The 21,582-nt window shown below is 31.7% G+C and overlaps 1 protein-coding gene across 1 annotated transcript in view; it reads left to right on the forward strand.

The window, feature by feature from the left end:
- The first annotated feature begins 2,901 nt into the window (after positions 1-2,901).
- The window catches only part of LOC119603353 (holotricin-3-like), a 126,669-nt gene continuing 107,988 nt past the window's right edge, over positions 2,902-21,582 (forward strand). Inside the window, exon 1 of the mRNA XM_037955360.1 lies at positions 2,902-2,906. Coding sequence (XP_037811288.1) covers positions 2,902-2,906 — 5 coding nt within the window. The remainder of the gene's footprint in view (positions 2,907-21,582) is intronic.

A 21,582-nucleotide genomic window follows, 5' to 3' on the forward strand; every position in this document is an offset into this window, starting at 1 on the left:
ACGTTTTTTTCATCATTCTTTTGCAGTTTTCTCAGAAACTACCAAAGATATTTCGATGAATTTTGTCACACATTATTTTTTCATGGCGGTGATCAATTATGTTGAAAATCTTTACAATCGATCCAATATTTCCCATAGCACCCATACAAAGGTATATATTCCCGGAAATTAGTTTATCGCTAATAACTCGCTCAAATATATCGGTATCAACACAAAATTTTGCACATGCAAATATAATATGAACAGAAATTATACTGTCAACGCAGATCTCAGTCGGTCTACAATTGGCCATAGCTCCCATACAAGGTCCACTTCCGAAAATCACCTAAACTCACATATTTCATTGATGAATAAAGCTATTGTGATAAAATTCGAGTTAAACATGTTTTGTGTACATACAAATCATTCTACGAAATTTTTTACGGATCGGTCCATTATTGGTCATAGCTCCCATATAAGGCCCACTTCCGAAAATCATTTAAAAGCTCATATTTCATTGTCATATAAAGCTATCTTGATGAAATTCGACACAAATATGTTTAGTCTAAATATAAATCACTCTACGAAATTTTTTCCGGATAGTTCCATAATTGGTCATAGCTCCCATATAAAGTCCACTTCCGAAAATCACTTAAACGCATATATTTCATTTAATTATAAATATATCGGGATAAAATTCGACACACATATGTTATGTATACATACAAATCATTTTACTAATTTTGTTACGGATCGGTCGATTATTGGTCATAGCTCCCATATAAGGCCCACTTCCGAAAATCATTTAAAAGCTCATATTTCATTGTCATATAAAGCTATCTTGATGAAATTCGACACAAATATGTTTAGTCTAAATATAAATCACTCTACGAAATTTTTTCCGGATAGGTCCATAATTGGTCATAGCTCCCATATAAAGTCCACTTCCGAAAATCACTTAAACGCATATATTTCATTGAATTATAAAGATATCGGGATAAAATTCGACACAAATATGTTTTGTATACATACAAATCATTTTACTAAATTTGTTACGGATCGGTCCATTATTGGTCATAGCTCCCATATAACCCCATTTCCGAAAATCACTTAAAAATACATATTTCATTGTCAAATAAAGTTATCTTGATAAAATTCGACACAAATATATTTTGTCTTTATATGAATCACTCTACGAAATTTTTTCCGGATAGGCTCCCATAGAGGGTCCACTTACGAAAATCACTTAAACGCACATATTTCTTTGAATAATAAAGCTATTTGGATAAAGTACGACTTGAATATGTTTTGTGAGCATATAAATCATTCTACCAATTTTTTTCCGGATTGTTCCATATATGGTAATAGCTGCTTCAAAAAAATCACTTAAACGCACATATTTCATTAACAAATAAAGATATCTTTATAAAATTCGACACAAATATGTTTTGTGTAAGGTCGTAGCTCCTATACATATAAAGTTTACTTCCGAAAATCACCTAAACGCACATATTTCATTAATTAATAAATCTATTGTAGTAAAATTCGACTTGAATTTTTTTGGCATATAAATCATTATACGAATTTTTTTCCTTATCGGTTGATAATTGGTCACAACTCCCATATAAGGACCATTTCCGAAAATTACTCAAATGCACATTAACAATCAAAGTTATCGGGATAAAATTCGACATAAATGTGTATTTTGTATATATAAATCATTCTACGGATTTTTTCTTCCGGATCGGTCCATAGGTTGTCTTAGCTCCCATATAAGGTATACTTCTGAAAATCACTTAATACCACTTAATTCGTAATTAAATGATTATATCCGGATAAAATTCAAAATGAGTATGTTCTGTGTACAGTTAATCATTATATTAAAATGTTTTCAAACTGGCCTATTAATATACATTTTTCTCGACCTAATTAAAATTAGTTTGACATATGCATAAATGTTAGTACCCTCAATAAGGAAACAAAAATTTTGCCAAGTTATCTAAAAATTAGATATTTAAATGGGTTTCAATAAAAAGTAGCTTGCTGGTGGAGGGTATTCAAGATTCGGCATAGCCGAATATAGCACTCTAACTTGTTTTTAGTTAATTTATTGCGAAATTGTTGACATTGTTTTATATATTTGTTGACACTAGGAGTGTTTTTTGGAATATACACCCCTCCAAAAAAACGAAAACATTTCAATGAATGTTTGGACGGTATGTATTGCAAATTGATTTGAAATAGGTTTAAATTATACTTTTGTAGATTTTTTAAATATTAAAGGGATTCAACTTTTATTGTGGTAAACAAATTTATATACATATGTAAATTTAGAGCCTTTTCAGGATTTATTACATTAAATTCAATAACGGTTCCAAAATATTAGTTGTTATAATCTAAGTCACATTCTTTAAATTACAATCTGTTCATTTGAAACAACTTAGCGTATGAGTAACACAAGAAATACTGTATTTATGTTTTAGTTAAATTTGTTAAATAACGGGATAATGTATCATGATAAAGGAATTTGGTTCCATACAGAAATTATTTACATATGTCAAATATCATTGCGATACTTACATATATTTCTAAATGAAAACTAAATTTTGAAAACTGTTCGTTATTAAAGTTTATTAAGATTTATATTTAACTAACTTTATTGTATTTCATAGAGGTAATTTAAGCTACTTGATCTCTTCATCACTCTTTTAGCACTCGGTTTACATGGAGAATCAATCGGTTGTAAGGACGGACTTATTTCAAATTGCCTTTATGCGTGCATAACGACGATATACATAAAGATTAGGGTTGTCCCGTTTGTATGGATAACAAGTGTGAGTGTTTTATTCGGCTGTGCCGAATCTCATATACCCACCAGCAAAGGAAATGCTCCCCTATATACATAAGGGTGATATTTGGAATATGGCGTAAGTCAATTATGGACTCTTTTGAATTAAAAAATATTAATTTTTAAAAACGTTATAGTTTTGTTCTATTTTCAAACCATTATTGACCGATTATCGTAAAATTTGATAGAAAGGTTTCGATTGGTATAATACTTTTTCATCGCTATACTCCTATTTTCAATTCAGTCATGAGCGTAAGAGTAATGTTCTGAGCGATGAAGTAATTTTCTGAAGAGGACCTTATATGGGGGGTAGGGTCAGACTGTCGAGAGTTTTAACGTGAGCACCTGCCGTGTCGGGGGGGGGGGGGGGTAGGGTCAATTCAGTGGAGAGGTGTTGGTTCGTAAGAAACTTACTTATGTCAAATTTCATCGCTATAGTAGTTTTTTTTAGCCAGTAATGACCGCTAAACTCATTTTTTTAAAGGGGACTTATATGGGGGTAGGGTCAATTATGGATCGATCCCCATAAAATTTCGTAAACAGATATTGGCTAATATGAAACTTATTTATTTCTAATTTCATAGATATATATGTATGTGTACTCTTGCATGGGAGCTATACGAAAACGTGGGACTATATAAAGGAATATTTGTTTTTAACCCTCTAGCTCTTTCCGTTCGAACTCTTTCGTGTTTTAAACAGACAGACATACAGACGGACATGGCTATATCGTTTTAGAATTTTTGTGTAACATTAAAAGTAATCGAAATTTTATAATTTTTCGGAACTCCATTTGGCCTTTATATAATGTAATATTTGGAACAACCTAATGTACATATCTTTCATTACATTTGTATATTCCTACTTTTTTCCACTTTAATTCTCAGAAAATTTTGCTATTCACATACGACATGCAGTTTGCCTCTTTTGTTAAATTAAATGTAATTAAAAACATGACAGTAATTGCATTTCAGCCATTTAACAGTCACTTACTTGCATTATTGAATTTCACTCTACTGAAAACGGTTAAATCAATTGCATTACTTTTGTTCTTAAGTACAATATAAAGGTTGTCAGCCAACAATTATTGTATAATGGCAAAAGTTGATTCGTGAAAATGGTTGCAAATTCTTAAGTTTTGCTGCCAAATAAAAACTTATTTATTTCATTTATTGTAATATGAAATTATCAGAAAAGATAGGAGATATATTTATTTTATTATTCCGTTTGTTGCACATCGAAATATTGGTCTAATCTTGGTACTCACTAGATTCTGATACAATCTAGCCATGTCCGTCCAACAGTATGTTGAAATCACTATGGAGACCTAACAAAAGGAGCTAGAGATCTTATTAGGCCAACTTCAAAAAATGACCTCAAGACTCAAAACTGTCTTAAGAAAACATGCAATATAATTTGACATAAATAAATGTTATGCGGATCGGTCAATAACACAGGCCATCAAATTATTTACTCAGAGTCCAAAGTATAAAGGGTTGAGCAGTACAGTATCCGAATCTGGTGTCAAAATTTATCAATCACATCAGGTTTTCCCGATAGGCATATATGTAAGTGAAATTTGAATTGCATGAAATTATGTTAACACATACCCAATAATTGCAGTTTGCCTCTGTTATTACTCACAATTTAAAAGTTAATAGTAATTGTTAATTTGAATTAATATCACGTGCATAAACTAGTTAATTAATTACTATGCAATTATGAAATATTTTGCACTTAATTACACTAGTTTACACCGATTTTGCTCTGGATATAAATCTATATGGATTTCTTAATATAGGACGTGAATCAGAATCTGACATCGGCTTCCCTTTATCACCCACAAGTTTGTCGGAGTATGGTATTGAATATTTATATAATAAGGATATTTTATATAATTATAAATTCGGAATGAAGAATTATGTTCCTAAGAATAAACTTTTTTATGTCAATTTTCATCACTGTACTAGTAATTTTCTGAATTTTCTTCATCAAATTTTCTAAAGAGGAGTATGGTCTATTGTTGACCTGTCCTCATAACTTTTTGTAGACAGATTCCGGTATACATATAAAACTTGTTTACATTGAATATCATCGCTGTACTCGCATTTTTATGCCAGTAATTTGCGTTATTGTAAATTTATAAGTGGGGCTTATATGGGGTATGGAATGGAATTACCCACACATTCCGCATGAAATTCGGAGCGAATTTCATAATCGTATTTTATAACTTATATTTTTAAGTCAGTAATGATCGTTTATTAATTTTCTGGGGGTAGGGTCAATTATGGACCGATCCACATACAATTTGGTAGAGAGATTTTGGCTCGCGAGGAACTTACATACTTGTATCACCCTTTATCGCTATACTCGTATTTTTTAACCAGTAATGAGAGTTAAAGTAATTTTCTGAAGGGGACCTTTTATGGGTGGTAGGATAAATTATGGACCGATCCTCCCTAAATTTGGTGGAGAGATTTGAGCACGCATTAAACTTATGTGTGTTAAATTTCGTCACTACATTCATTTTTAAGCCATTAATGAGCATTATAGTATTTGCGCCGATCCAAAAAAAATTGGTAAAGAGGTTTTGGCTCGTTAGAAACTTACGTGTGTCGCATTTCATCGCTTTACTCGTATTTTTAAGACAGTAATGAGCGTTAAAGCCATTTCCTGAAGTGGACCCAGTAGGAGCAGTAGGGTCAATTATGGACCTATCGACATAAAAGTTGGTAAAGATATTTTTGCTCGCGAGGAACTTAATTGTGTAAAATTATATTGCTATATTCGTACTTTTTAGCCAGTAATGGGCGTTAAAGTCATTTTCAGAAGAAGACCTTATGTAGGGGGTAGGGTTATTTATAGGCCGGTAATGAATGTTAAAGTCATTTTCGGAAGGGCACCTTATATAGGGGATAGGGTCATTTATGGACCGATCCTAAAAAAATTAGGTTAAATGGTTTTTATTCGTAAGAAACTTATTTATACCGAATTTCATCGCTATACTCGAATTTTTAGACCAGTAATGAGTGTTAAATTCATTTTCTGAAGCGGACCTTATATGGGGTGTTGGGTCAATTATGGACTGATCCTCAAAAATTTTGGTAGAAAGATTTTGGCTCATATGAAACTTATTTACTACGAATTTCATCGCTATACTCGTACTTCTAAAGCAGTTATGCCCATTAAAGCTGTTTTTTGGAGATCCACTTGTATGGGGGCTATCCGAAAAAGTGGACCGAAATGGGTAATTTTCAATACTAAACAAACATTAGAGAATGTTTATGCCAAATTTCAACTGTCTAGCTCCTCTCGTGTGGTCTATATCGTGATTTCAACAGACAGACGGATATGGCTAGATTGTCTTAGAATTTAATAAGGACCCAGAATATATATACTTTTATGGGTATCTAATATTTCGATGTGTTACAAACGGAATGACAAAATCAATATACCCCCCATATTTTTTGATGGAGGGTATAACAAGTAAGAATGAATAGTCGGGTATGGTCGACAATATGATACCCTACATCAGTGAGTATGTTAAAAATGTGGATTATTTTTCTACTAATAAAGCATTTTTCCTTAATTCCGAAATATTTTAACAATTTGTTACCAAAAAAGTAATTTTTAAAAAAGAGCGGTTATATGGGGGATAAGGTAAATATGGTCCTACGCGTATAAATTTTGTTAGAGCGATTTACGATAACTTTACTGTATTTATGCAGAATTTCAATGTGGTAGTAGTGTTTAAAGGCGCATTTCCACCTTCAAGTCATTTTCTGAAGGGGACTTTGTATGGGGCCTAGGTTCAAATGAGGCCCTATCATTACGAAGATTGGTAGTATCTTTAAGCTTATATAAAACTAAGATTTGCCGATTTTTGTACAGATTGTAAAATATTTAACATTATTATAAGCTCAAAATCTTTATTCGGGGGGTACGGTTGTATGCGAAATAATGGACCGATTTCAAATATTTTCAAAAGGTCAAAAGAGGAGGAGGAATTGCGACCTGTAGCGTGAACACAAGGTTTACATGAACACACAGACGGACAGACAGACAGACGTGCGGACATTGTTTAGCATAGAAAGTAATTCTGAACCTATTGGTATACTTGAAGATAGGTGTAGGACCAATATTTTTAGGTGTTACAAACACCAGCACAAACGCATAACACCCACTATATTGTTTTCTCTGAAATCTTCAAAATTCAAATCGCACTTACCGTTGATCTGTGATAATTGTCAACATAATTTCTTTACAATTTTATTTTCCTATTTATTGTCCATAAGTCACAAAGAGATTTATCAGAATTTTTAAAAATTTTAAAATTTGCCTAAATAAATTGTTGTTGTTAAAAGATGTTTTTACAAGAATCAATTTGTAATTTAAATTTGCCAAAAATTTTACAAAGGTTATTAGCAGGGAAACCAAAATATACAAATACGTGTTTAATATGGTGCGTAGTATGGACTAATAGTCAAGATATTTATACGTTTAAGAACAATTTAATAATTCTGGCATTGATTTGTTAGCGCATATGTAAATCGTGTGAAATAACGTATACATACATAACGTATACTAATGAATTAGAAAGTATAACACAACGTTACTGAACTACTTCTGCGCAATCAGCACGATATATAGTAGTCTTTGAAAAGTATGTTAATAGGTTAGTGGTTACAATTGCAAGTCATATTTAATGCGCTTAAAACTATTTTTTAGAGCATATTTTTGGTTTCCCTGGTTATTATTTTTTTTCAAAGTAATTTTTTTAAGCTATTTATAGTTTATTGCACTTTGTTTACATTTCTCTGCATAAAAGTTGTTAAAATAAATAAATTGTTAAAGTTAGTAAACATATCACAGATTAAGTAATTGCATATGCATGCATACATATATATTTACTCTATTTAGAATATGGTTTAATTTTTTAGCATTTTAACTGTTTTAATTTTAAGCACATTTGAAGCATGTATAATTTGAAAGTTAAAGAAATATGTTTACATATTAACACGAGCAACAGCGTCTGTAGAAATATCGTTGTCATTGCAACCATTTTAAAAATTTTCGTATAGCATTGAGTTTACAAAATGTTATTTCCAGAATTTTGTTTTTATACCCACCATTAAAAAAGATGGGATATATTGATTATGTCATTCCGTTTGTAACATATGGAAATATTTGTCATAGACCCACAAAAGTATATGTATTATGGGTCCTTATTAAATTCTATGACGATCTAGCCACGTCCGTCGACTGTCTGTATGGTGAAAACAAGTCCGAACGGATTGAGCTAGAGGGTTAAAATTTACCACAAATGTTCTCTACAGGTAAGGTTAATTTCGTGTTGAAAATGGATAATATCGGTCCACGTTTTCGGATAGCCCATATACAAGTGGACCCCCGAAGAAATGGAAAAAATAGCTATCAGAACTCTTTTGGAGAATTTTTACTAGGTCCAATAGGTGAAAAGATACACTCATTTGAATAAAATTCTGTATGAACAAAATTTCCAACTTTGACTCCCTCTAAGTATGGCAGTTCTTGACCAATAGAGCTGAAAATTTGTGTACTAACCTTAGTGCTAATTTCGTCAAAATCGATTTTTTGAGTTGGGACACCTGACATGAAATTCCCCATATATTAATTTGTTATTCCCTGTGTAACATTGGGAAATACTCATCTGATACTCAACAGAGTATATATGTGGTTTTTGTAGGAAGAAAAAATTTTTCGAAAAAAAATTGTATCTAATTCTTAAAAATTTTTGATTTTGCTCATATACATTTTTGGTCCTTTAAAAAATTTATGCTTTTCCGCTATTTCATCTGCAGTTTATAATTACAATCGCTACTGCAGATAATCTGATATTTTTTGACAGATATGTGTGTTTTCAAGGATAAACTATGTTAAAAATTGGTCACAATTTCTTATACCTCCCAGTCTTGTATGTACATATTATTTTAGGTGTAACATTTTCGTATGTTGTGTAAAATACTTATTAAGCAGTTATTTGTAAGCGAGTCTGGGTAAGTACTTGCGTACAATGTCATCACCCTCTTAAAATAATTGGTTAAAATGCTAATAAAGAAGTAGTGAAAAACTTTCAATGTGAGTGTTTTGCTGAGATTGTTCATCCCATTTGGATCGAGTTAATACCGGATGGATGGATGGATCATGTTTTATTTTAAGAAGAACATATCCATAATAGGTACATACATACTATGTATATAATTTAAAGTTTTACATAGAAATGACCCCACCTTTTATGGGTAAACAACTAAAGTACCTTTCATTAAAAGCTCTAGTTTGTCGTTATCCTTTCAGTATATAATTTATCATGAGCAAGTTTAAATATTGAATAACATAAATAGATCGATCCAAGATACTATTATTATTTGAGGACAGATTTAACGCATGTGTTTGTTGATTACGCTTGATTTCTTGTTTCATTTCTTTCCATTGTTTCTATCAATATTGGTTTAGTATTTAACATGTGTTTGTAAAAAAGAAACAACAAAATTCCTTTTGTACGTGACCATATCATGAAATGCTTCTCTATTTGATGTTTTTTTTTTTTATTTTCGTCGCATATTATTTCTAAGTACACAGCAGGATAACAATGAATTATTCAGCATAATGCTTCAAAGAAGTCCTTTTCTGAGAAGGAGTATAAACAGTCTGTAATAAGCTGAAAGATAAAGGCTTTAGGAAAAATAATGTTTGAATAACATTGTTTTGCCTAAAAATAATAGTAGAAAATTCTTTGGTTTTGATTATGTAGCCAGCATTTGTTTAAAATTAACATATTGTGCAAATGTCGATCCTTACACATACATATGTATACATAGATACATATCTATACATAGGTATGTACAAATACATAAGTTAGCAAGAAAACGTTTGCTTATACGAAAAGGATATAAAATTGCACTATATACATAATCACTCCCTAAAAAAGGGTCAAAAAATTTCCATCCAGATTATTTTGAACAACACTGTATATATAGGTAAAAATCTTCTAACAAATATAGTTGTTAAGCTATAAGTAAAACCTGTATAAAACAAATAACTATAAAGAAGTTTACACATGTGTTTTATATGCTCAAGACTTCAACATTATGCAAAAATATTCGATGTGGGGGAAATGTGTACAAATATGTTTTAGTATTTAATAGTATGTTAGTGTAATTGCATTGGAGTATTAACTGTTTATTTTCTAGAAATTCAACAATCTAGTTGTAAGCAATCAAGGATTAAGCAATTGAATATGAATTTAATTTAGATGATGAACATAGACGCACATTGAGGTAGTCCATAACTGACCTTTCACATGCTATACAAATTTCATATCAACCCTTTTGCGTGAAATATACACCAAATAGTAAAAACCTTAAAGAATTACCTTTTTATACCCACCATCAAAAAAGGTGGGGGTATATTGTTTTTGTCATTCCGTTTGTAACACATTGAAATATTCGTCCATGTCCGTCTGTCTGTCTGTCTGTCTGTCTGTCTGTCTGTCTGTCTGTCCGACTGTCCGTCTTTCTGTCTGTCTGCCTGTCTCTCTGTTTGTTGAAAACACCATAGAGTCCAAACAGAAGTAGCTAGAGTGCTGAAATTTTGCATAGATACTTTCAGTTGATGCAATTTGTTTGGTATTGAAAATGGCCAATATCGGGCCACGATTTCGCCTAGCCCCCATATAAGAGCCTTTTAGAATATGAATTTAATAAAAAACATATTCTATAGGAACTTTAATATCTTTGTAAAATTTTATAAGGATCGGTCCATAATTGACCCTACCCCCCATATAAGGTCCCCTTCAGAAAATGACTTTGACGCTCATAACTGTCTAAAAGAAGCATTTTTAGCGATGAAATTCGACATGAACATATTCTACAAAAACCTTAATCGCTTTGTAAAATATCATAATTGACCCTAACCCCCATATGAGGTCCCCTTCAGCAAATGACTTTAACGCTCATAACTGTCCAAAAGAAGCATCTATAGCGATGAAATTCGATATGAACATAATTTATAGAAACCTTAATATCATTGAAAAATTTTATAAGGTTCCCTTCAGAAAATGACTTTAACGCTCATAACTGCCTTAAGAAAACATATATTGTGATGAAATTAGACATGGACATATTTTATAGGAATTTAAATCGCTTTGTAAAATTTTTAAGGATCGATCTATAATTGACCCTATCCCCATATATGGTCCCCTTCAGAAAAAGACTTTAACGCTCATAACTGTCTAGAATAAACATCTATAGCGATGAAATTCGACATGTACATATTTCATAGAAACCTTAATATAATTGTAAAATTTTATAAGGATCGGTCCATAATTGACCCTATCCCCCATATAAGATCCACTTCAGAAAATTACTTTAACTCTCATAACTGTCTAAAATAGTACCTTATTTTTCTCCATACAAACTGGCCACCTTAATCTTAAAACATTACTATATAAATAACTGTGTATATGGTATAAGAAAACCAATATGGATACAATTATTATTCAAACGATATTAGAAGAGGACCTTATTTATATCTTACACCACTATGGTGGGGAGGGTATTATGCGTTTGTGCGGATGTTTGTAACACCCAAAAATATTGGTCCTACACCCACCTTAAAGTATACCAATCGGCTCAGAATCACTTCCCGAGTCGATTAAGCCATGTCCGTCTGTCCGTCCGTCTGTCTGTGTGTCCATGTAAACCTTGTGCGCACTCTACAGGTCGCAATTTATGAGATAATTTGATGAAATTTGGAGCATGCAATTCTTCTGGTCCAAGGACGAACACTATTGAAAATGCTTCAAATCGGTCCATTATTTCACCTAGCCCCCATACAACCGGACCCCCCGAATAGGGCTTTTGACCTCATAATTATGTTAAATGATCTGTTATCTTTACAAAAATTGGAAAAGTTTAGTTTTATATATGTCATAATAATTCTAGTGATTTTCGTAAAGATCGGACATTATTTGACCCTAGCCCCCATACACAGTACCCATCAGAAAATGACTTCAATGTCCACAATTCACTTATAAACGCTAGTATCACGATGAAATTTGGCAAAAATGCCCTAGCCCCCATATAACTGGACCTTCCGATGTTCGCCTTTTAGCTAATAACTTTGTCAAATGTACTACTATCTCTCCAAAAATCGACACAACTAAGTTTGATATAATTATAAATAACACTGTTGATTTTTATAATGATCGGGCATTATTTGACCCTATCCCCCATACAAAATCCCCTTCAGAAAATGACTTGAATGTCCACAATTCACTTATAAACACTAGTATCACGATGAAATTTGGCACAAATAGATTTTATATAAACATAAATGTATACATTAAATTTTATATTTATGGGCCGTTTAGCTCATAACTACGACAAATATACTACTATCTTCCCAAAAATTTTCACAGCTAAGTTTGATATAATTATAAACAAGTAGGAAAGTATAGTCGGGCATGGCCGACCATATAATACCCTACACCATAAGTATATTTTAAAAATTTAAATTTTTCACAAAGAAACTTTTATGTTGAATTTTACCTTAATTCCAAAGTATTTAAGCAATTTATTGATAAAAAACTAATTTTCTAAATGAGGCTTTATATAGGAGTATAGGTCAAACATCAGCCGATCCTCATTAAATTTGGGAAAAGGATATATTGTTAAATAATAGTTAATTATGTTGAGTTTCATTGCGATACAAATGGTTACAAGTCAATTTTAGACGTTTAAGACATTTTTTGATGGGGGGTTTGTATGGGGGCTAGGGTCAAATAAGGGCCGATCATTACGAAAATCTGCAGTGTCATTTATACTTATATAAAACTTATTTGTGCCAATTTTTAGAGAGATAGTAGCATATTTGACGTAATTATGGCATAAAAAGCCCAAATCGGGAGGTACGGTTGTATGGGGGCTAGGTGAAATAATGGACCGATTTCAACCATTTTCAATAGACTTCGTCCTTGTGCCAAAAAACATGCTTGGTCCAAATTTCATCAAATTATCTTGAAAATTGCGGCCTGTACCTTGCGCACAAGGTTTAATCGACTCAAAATGTGATTCTGAGTCGATCGGTATACTTAAAGGTGGGTGTAGGACCAATATTTTTGTGTGTTACAAACATCAGCACAAACGTATAATACCCTCCCCACTATAGTGGTGTAGGGTATAAAAACACTGTCATTTTTCACCATGATCGGAAATAAAAAGTAGCCTATTGCCAGATATACAGGAATACGCTGTGAAAATTTGAAGAAAACATATAAACACACAAACATATAAACATACAAACAAACACACATTAATTTTTATATATGTGTATAGATAATTCCTAAAAAAACATTTTATAAGCATCGGCTCAATTTCTGCCCTAGCCCCCAGACATCCGGACCCTCTGATTACGGCCTTTTATCTTTTAACTACGTCTAATATACTACTATCTATCCGAAAGTCGACACAATGTGGTGATGTTTGTAACACTCAAAAATATTTGTCCATATTAAGCTATGTCCGTCATTGTGACCTTGTGTGCACGCAACAGATCACAATTTTGAATATAATTTTTTAAAATTTGTCACAAACTATTCTCTGGATCTAATGACGAAGGCTGTTGAATATGATTGAAATCGGTCTTTTATTTCTCCTAGTCAGCATACAACAGTACATGAACAGACATTATTTGGAACCTATATAAGATTAACATAAATGCTTCATTATTGAAATTAATCACATTTAATATTCGCAATTGGTGTAGGGTATCATATGGTCGGCCACGCCCGACTGTAATTTCTTACTTGTATTCTATATTTTCGGGTTAATTTTCAAACGATCTATATATTTATCTTTAAAATTACAGCCTGTTGCTTAAGTGGACGGACATACAATTTGGAGTTGATGATGGTTATACTTTGATATGTATGAAATAATCCTAACCCAATATAAATATCTATAATAAGTACTTTAAAAATAAATAAAAATCAAATAAAATTTAATAATATGTACATTAGGGTTATAATCAAAATCAGGCCCTATCACTACGTAGTAGTGTTCTAATAACAAAAATAAATACCAAAAAATATTTTGGTGCAAAAACATTTTACGGCATATCGATTTTCTAAAACCATTCGCAAACAAATTTACCCCAATCCTTGATTTTTCTTCGTATAAATGTCGTGGTCAAACAATGACAATAGTTTATATCGAAAATTTCCAGTTTTGTATGAAAAAATTTAAAATTTTGTTTAGAGCAAATATCGACTTTTTCGACGTATATTTTTATGCTCTATGTGGAATGGATAGGGCCGATTTGAAATTCCCACAAATTTTATAAAAGTTATAACCGTAATGTATATTCATAATACAATTTTCTATATACATATCTATATGGTGATTCTATATTCGAAAAGTGACAACTCCACTTTTGGTATAATTGAGTTTTTGATGCAAAATATCTTCCTATTATATTTTATAATCTGAAACAAAAGTAGTAGATACTTAGTTACACCCTACACCACTATAATAGGAAAGGGTATTATGCGTTTGTGCTGACGTATGTAACACCCTAAAATATTGGTCTTACACCCACCTTAAAGTATACCAATCAGCTCAGATCACATCCTGAGTCGATTAAGCTATGTCCGTCCGTCTATCTGTCTGTCTATCTTGAAAATTGCGACAGAACATGCTTACTTCGTCCAAATAGTGCAATCTTACATTTGTGAATGAAACGAACATTTTCTTTTTGTGCAATATTTCAGCAATTCAACCATTTTTAGGCTCTCTTAAAAACGAGACTTTATTGAGTTGGCTCCTTTTGAATATAGGCCGACGATATTATTTGTGTACTATAAAAAAATATTCACTTGCAAAACTAATAACAATTTTTACATTTGCAGCAATATAAAAATAATGTTGAATTTAAAATTGCAATATCATTAAAACTTATTGGATAAATTTATTGAACAAAATGTATATAATACATATGGGTAAAAAAAAAGTGAAGAACACAAACCACAAAGCCAAACAACAAATATAATTTTATGTGCTTCTAAAAATATTCTACAATAATTGTTAGGTTTTTTTTTCATTATGTTCATATTGATATTCTATGATGTTGATATTCAAAAATTTTTATTTTAAATGAGTTTTTATTTTAAATTTTATAGTAAATGGTAAAGGATTAAAACTTAAATGATATTAAAATTTATATAAATTTGTATAAGATATTTTAAATATTAATATAATACTAATATTTGATTTTTAAGTCATTGATTATAATGAAAATTGTAAGGATTTCAATAAAACTCTTAAGCTCTTCTTTCAAATCTGCTGAAGATAGGACAATTAGATTAATATTAAGTATTAAATATTCTCAACTTTTCTTAAATATATCCAGTTTTTATTAAAATTAATATATTAACCGCAGACATGTGCTGATGCTACAAACCACCCCCATGACTTGGGTTTTTCATGAAGGTATTTCACAATAAGTTACCAATATGTTGACACGTTTTCAATTATAACAAATGTGTCTGACAGATGTTTTTTAAGTTAAATGTTTTGTTGACTTTGTTCTTAGCCAAGTGTTTATTTTACATCATTAAAATGAGAAAAACAAAAATACATTTGAAATTAAAATGCACAATAAATTGAGAGATTGTTTAGGGAAAACAAACAACTCTGTTGTCCTATTATTAGACATTAAACACCATTAGCTTTGAAAAAACTGTAGACTCAGAGGGATTAAAGCAAAAATTCTTTAGAGAAAAAATATTGTCGAGGCAAGATAGAAATGTTGTTTTCTTCTTCTGTTTTTCGAAAAAGGCTGAAATACAGTTTTTTTACGGCAATGTATTTCATAATGATGTGTTATCGCTAACCAATCTTCTCAGAATAATTTGTTTGTTAAATGTTATGAAGGAAGTTATTATTTATTATTTTATTTATTTATAGGACAAAGAGGGTAGAAATTTTCCACAATTATTTTTTATACGTAAGGTTTATACGGTATTTAAAATGAGCAATATTAGTATAGTGATGAAATTCCACATAAACAAATTTAATAGGAACCAAATTCTCTATATCAAATTTTATGAGGATTTTTCCATAATTGACCCTACTTCCATATAAGGTCCCCTTGAGAAAATGACTTTAACGCTCATTAATGGCTCAACAATGCAGACACAAGCAAGATTTGTAAGAAATAAAATTGTTCTACAAAATATTGTGAGCATCGCGCCATAACTGTCCCTACGCCTCATATAAACAAGATTTGTATGAACCAAAATCGTTGTATAAAAACTTAAGAGGTCTATTATGGCACTAATAGACCCGAAGTTCCGATTCAGAGCCAAAATTTCTCTAACAAATTTTATGAGAACCAGTCCATAATTGAAGACAAGTAAAAAACTATAAGAGCTGTAGCATGCACACAAGGTTTATACGGTCACAAAGACGGACATAGATTAATCCAATGAGAAAGTGATTCTGAACCGACTGTTATACTTAAGGACAAATATTTTTGAGTCTTAGAAACATCAGCAAATTGTGCAGATTTTTGGATAGATAATAGTATATTTGACGTAGTTAAGAGATAAAAGGCCCAAATCGAAAGATCCGGTTGTATGGAGCCTAGGGCAGAAATTGATCCGATTATTATATATATAAAACTTATTTGTGTCAAAAATCATCGCGATACTATGGACATGTGGACATTCAAGTAATTTTGTGAAGAGGATTTTTTATAGGGGCTTTTATAGGGGGTAAAAAGAGGCCCGATCATCACGAAAATCTACAGAGTTATTTATAATTATCTCAAACTTAATTATACTAATTTTTGGAAAGATAGTGGTATATTTGACGTAGTCATGAGCTTAAAGGCCCGAATCGGCAGGTCCGGTTGTAGTTTGAGGCCCGTTCATCACGAAAATCTACAGTGTTATTTATAATTATCTCAAACTTAATTATACTAATTTTTGGAAAGATAGTGGTATATTTGACGTAGTTATGGGCTAAAAGGCCCGAATCAGCAGGTCCGGTTGTAGGTTGTATGGGGGCTAGGGGAGAAATTGAGCAGATCCTTATAAAAATTATTGTTGGGAATTATGTTTATATATAACATATTTGTGCCAAATTGCATACTATGGACTTGTGGACATTCAAGTCATTTTCTGAAGGGGACTTTGTATGGGGGCTAGGGTTAAATAATGCCCGATCATTATGAAGATCGACAGTGTTATTTAACTATAATTATATCAAACTTAGTTGTGCCGATTATATGGGGCCAAGGGCATAACTTTGCCCGATCCTAAAAAAAATATTACCGGAGTTGTATGGGACCTAGGTGAAATAAAGGACCAATTTCAACTATTTTCAATAGAGTTCTTCCTTGGATCAAATTATCTTAAAAATTGCGACCTGTAGCGTGCGCACAAGGTTTACATGGACACACAGACGGACGGAAGGACAGACGGACAAGTGATTCTGAGCCGATTGGTAGACTTAAAGGTGGGTGTAGGACCAATATTTTTGAGTGTTACAAACATCAGCACAAACGCATAATACCCTCTCCACTATAGTGCTGTAGGTTATAAATACGAGTAGATCAGAAATGGGAACTGAAATTGTCAAAATTCGTTACATCCTACCTTTTTAGACCTTGAGAAGATTTTAAGTGGGTGTAAAAAATATTGCAACGCACTAACGCTTATGTACGTGGGTCTATATGATTGTTTGCATAACAGTTAAGAATTGTTAATGTCTGAAAATTTATTTACCAAATCATATTTACCTTTTCACATGCCATCATATTTTACGTGTAGGCACATGTTGTCGTAATAAATATGTAAATCTTGAAATATGTACATTGAAGCTATTTTCATGTTTGATTGCCATAAGTAGGTATTAGAATTTATCAAATTTACATGTGGATGCTAGTCGCCCAGCAAAAACTAGATAATTTAATCGCGCATTATAGCAACACATTTTTACACACGCAGAATGAAATCATTGCCATGATAGAATATCAATGTGTAAGTATTAAAAAGGTGTTTAATTTGTTTTTTAACTCATTCTATTTCATTGTAAATTTTTGCTGGGCATGTAATCTTAACGTAATTGACGAAGAATTGTAGGTGTCAAAAATTAATTCTTATAAATTGTTGACAAATTTTCAATACAAACGCAGTATGTGTTAATTGCATAAAGAGTGTTAACAAGAATATATTGAAATTGGGATAATTTTCTTAAAAATGAAATTAAATAAATTTAGAATTTATAAAGAAGAAAGATTTTTACTCCTTACCGTTTTTTGTAGAAATATAATTTTTATACCCTCCACCACCATCAGTGGTGATAGAGGGTATATATAACTTTGTCATTCCGTGTGTAACACCAAGAAATATTCATCTGAGACCCAACAAAGTATATATATTCCGGGTCCTTATGAAATTCTGAGTCGATTTAGCTATGTCCGTCTGTCCGTCCGTCCGTCCGTCCGTCCGTCCGTCTGTCTGTCTGTGTAAAACACGCTCACGTTAAAACGAAGCAATATAATTTAACCAAATTCACCCAAAATATTCATTGTTATCCGGTACAGTTTGGTATTGAAAATGAGCAAAATCGGTTCACATCGGGAAAAGTTATGAATCAAAATTTAAAACAACCTCGAAAAAAATAAGCATTTTTTACACATTCTAATGTAATTTTCTCCAAAACTATGCAAGATAATTCCATGAAAATCACCATACATTCGTTTCTACATAGGATCTTGATCCGTGCAGAAAATTGCCAGAATCGGTCCACAATTTCATATACCTCCCATACAAAAGTACATATTCCCGGAAAACGGGTTTTTCGTTAATAACTTCCATCACAATGTAGATATCTTCACAAAATTTTACATATTAAAATCCTATGTCAATAGAATTTTTTCAGAAAAAAATTTTCTGGATCGGTCCATAATTGGACATAGCTCCCATACAAGGTCCCCTCCCGAAAATCACTTAAACGCGTATAACTCATTACTAAATTAAGATATCCATATAAAGTTTGGCAGAAATATTGCTCATATACAGAGAAATATTACTGTGAAATTGTTTTCCTATCGATCCATAATTGATCATAGCTCCCATACAAGGTCCCTTTCAGAAAAACACTTAAAGGAACATAACTCATTACCAAATAATGATATTAATAAATACTATTTTTGTTCATAAATATTATTCTGTAATGCAAAAAACACTTAATGTTATTTCAAAATTTTTCACGATCGGTCCATCCTTGGTCATAGCTCCCATACAAGTTCCTTCCCGAAAATCACTTAAACTCATTACCAAATCTTGATATCCATACATTTAGCAAAAATATTGCTCTTATATACATAAATTACACTATAAAATTGTTTTACGATCGGTCCATATTTGGTCATAGCTCTCGTAGTAGGTCCCCTCCAGAAAATCACTTAAATGCACAATATTCATTATATAAATACAAAATTTTGAAATTTTGTCTTTATATACATAATTGGTCATAGCTCCCATACAAGGTCCTTTTACGAAAATCTCCTAAAAGCACATTTCTCATTACCAAATAAAGCCATTGATACAACATTTGGCACAAATAATAGTTTTGTATACAAAAATTATCATTCAAGATTTTTTCTCGATAGGTTCATAACATGGGTGCTGTGGGTCCCATACAAGGTTTCCTTCAGAAAATCACTAAAACGCACATTACTTATTACTAAATTACGATATAGATACAAAATTTTACTGAAATATAGTTTTTATGTACAGAAATTTTGCTTAAAGAATTTTTACGATCGGTCTATATTTGGTCATATCTCTCATACTAGGTCCTGCCCCTAAAAGCGCTTTAACCGTATTTAACTATTTGCATTATCAATTTGTGTAGAACAAAATTATATATATGTATGTATTTTGAAAATCCTTAAATCTTTCACACACATGCATACATGCAAATACTAAATATCGCTAAAGCATATCTTATGGCACTATAAAAATTTAAAAGAAAGTGGCGTTTCTAATGTTCAATAAATCTTGGAATTGTAGTAGATTTAAGCTGTTTAAATCTTGGGATTTTTCTATTTAAGACGTGAGAAAACTTATTTCTACAAATATTTTATTAATTAATAAAAAAGTTGCTGGTGGAGGGTATTTAAGATTCGGCTCAGCCGAATATAGCACTCTAACTTGTTCTTGTTAACTTTATTATTAGGATGGAAATTTCTAGAATTTTGTAAGAACCTTGAATATAGATAGAAATGGTAACACAAAATTTTTAAATAAAATTTAGTGGTGGGTAAAAGTAAGGGGTACATATACTTCTACATATATGTATAACCACTGTACCTTTCTGACAGCAATCCATTACAGTCATACTGGAATTCTTTAAAAATTTAATTTTCTTTAAATTTATTCGTTTTAAAATTATCTACTATAATATTTTTTGTGTGATGTTGACGGATGTTTTACTAGCACATACACACCTTTACTGTTTACATATTTACTGTAAATCCTGTAGGAAAAAGGAAAACGTGTTTAACAAATGTATTTCCAAATACGTATTTCCTGAAAGTATTACAACTAATGGGGATGCAACACATCTCCCTTAAACGTGTATACCTTTATAAAAGCTAATGTCAGAATTTGTTTACTTTTTGGTTTTAATTATGGACATAAAAGCATGACCAGAGGATTTATTATACAGCTCCCTGTTAAATATGTATAAAAACGTACGGAAACACGTACTTAAACAAGTCAACAGAAACAACGACAATAGCAACAACAAACGTCAAACAAAAAGGACACATTTTCCCATAAATTAAAGACATTTCTACCTTTTCATACATTCATGAATTGTAGGCACAACTTAAAGATTATATTAACAAACAAATTCAACATTGTGTTTGTTTAAATTTAAAATTTTCAAGTTTTGCAAAGTTTAACCTAAAGCTTAATTCATAATTCTGTTAAAAACATGATGGGACTTAAGCGGTAGGTGTAGGACTCAAATTTGACCCCTTATAAAGTACCCGAAGAAAATGTCTTTAGTGGATTATAAAACTCTTAATTGTTACACTCTACAGAACTCCCCCCGGGGCATGTTTCCTTGATGAAACGCCCTCATCTTGGTGAATTGCAATCACGGGGAAAAGTGGAGCTACCAGTACCTCTAGTCTGCCGGGACTATAAACTGGTGATGTCATTGGAATGATTTGACATGGGGTCTAACCAGAGAACCACATAATTCGATACTACGAGTGGCCAGTTGTCCGTAGAACTTCTCCTGCCTGGTCATTTGGTTGTGGTTCCTTCGGGATTTACGTAGTGGCTGTGGTTTAAACCCAAATTCGCGGGAAGAGTAAGTTGCGGTTAAAAGACTAATGTACGGTTAAATCTATATTTCGGGATAAGTTCGGTGCTGTTGCCGAATGACAGCAAATACCCCACAAAGGAGTGAATGTGGGACTAAGCATTGGAAATGAGTTGTTGTTAATTGTATATGATATAGGATGAATGTAGGGGTATACGGAACTCATCCGCTCGTATACCTGATCTCCTGTCGTATGTTGATCTCTTATGAGTGTGTCGAATAAATGAGAAGTGTGTAGGATTGAATGGTGATGGATAAATGGTATCTTATAAAAGTGATACCATTGAATTTTCCTTCCTTGTCCAGGTATGT

This window comes from Lucilia sericata, unplaced genomic scaffold (assembly GCF_015586225.1).
Source record: "Lucilia sericata isolate MDLA Ls3-8-SP2 unplaced genomic scaffold, ASM1558622v1 Contig000295F_arrow, whole genome shotgun sequence".
NCBI lineage: Eukaryota > Metazoa > Arthropoda > Insecta > Diptera > Calliphoridae > Lucilia > Lucilia sericata.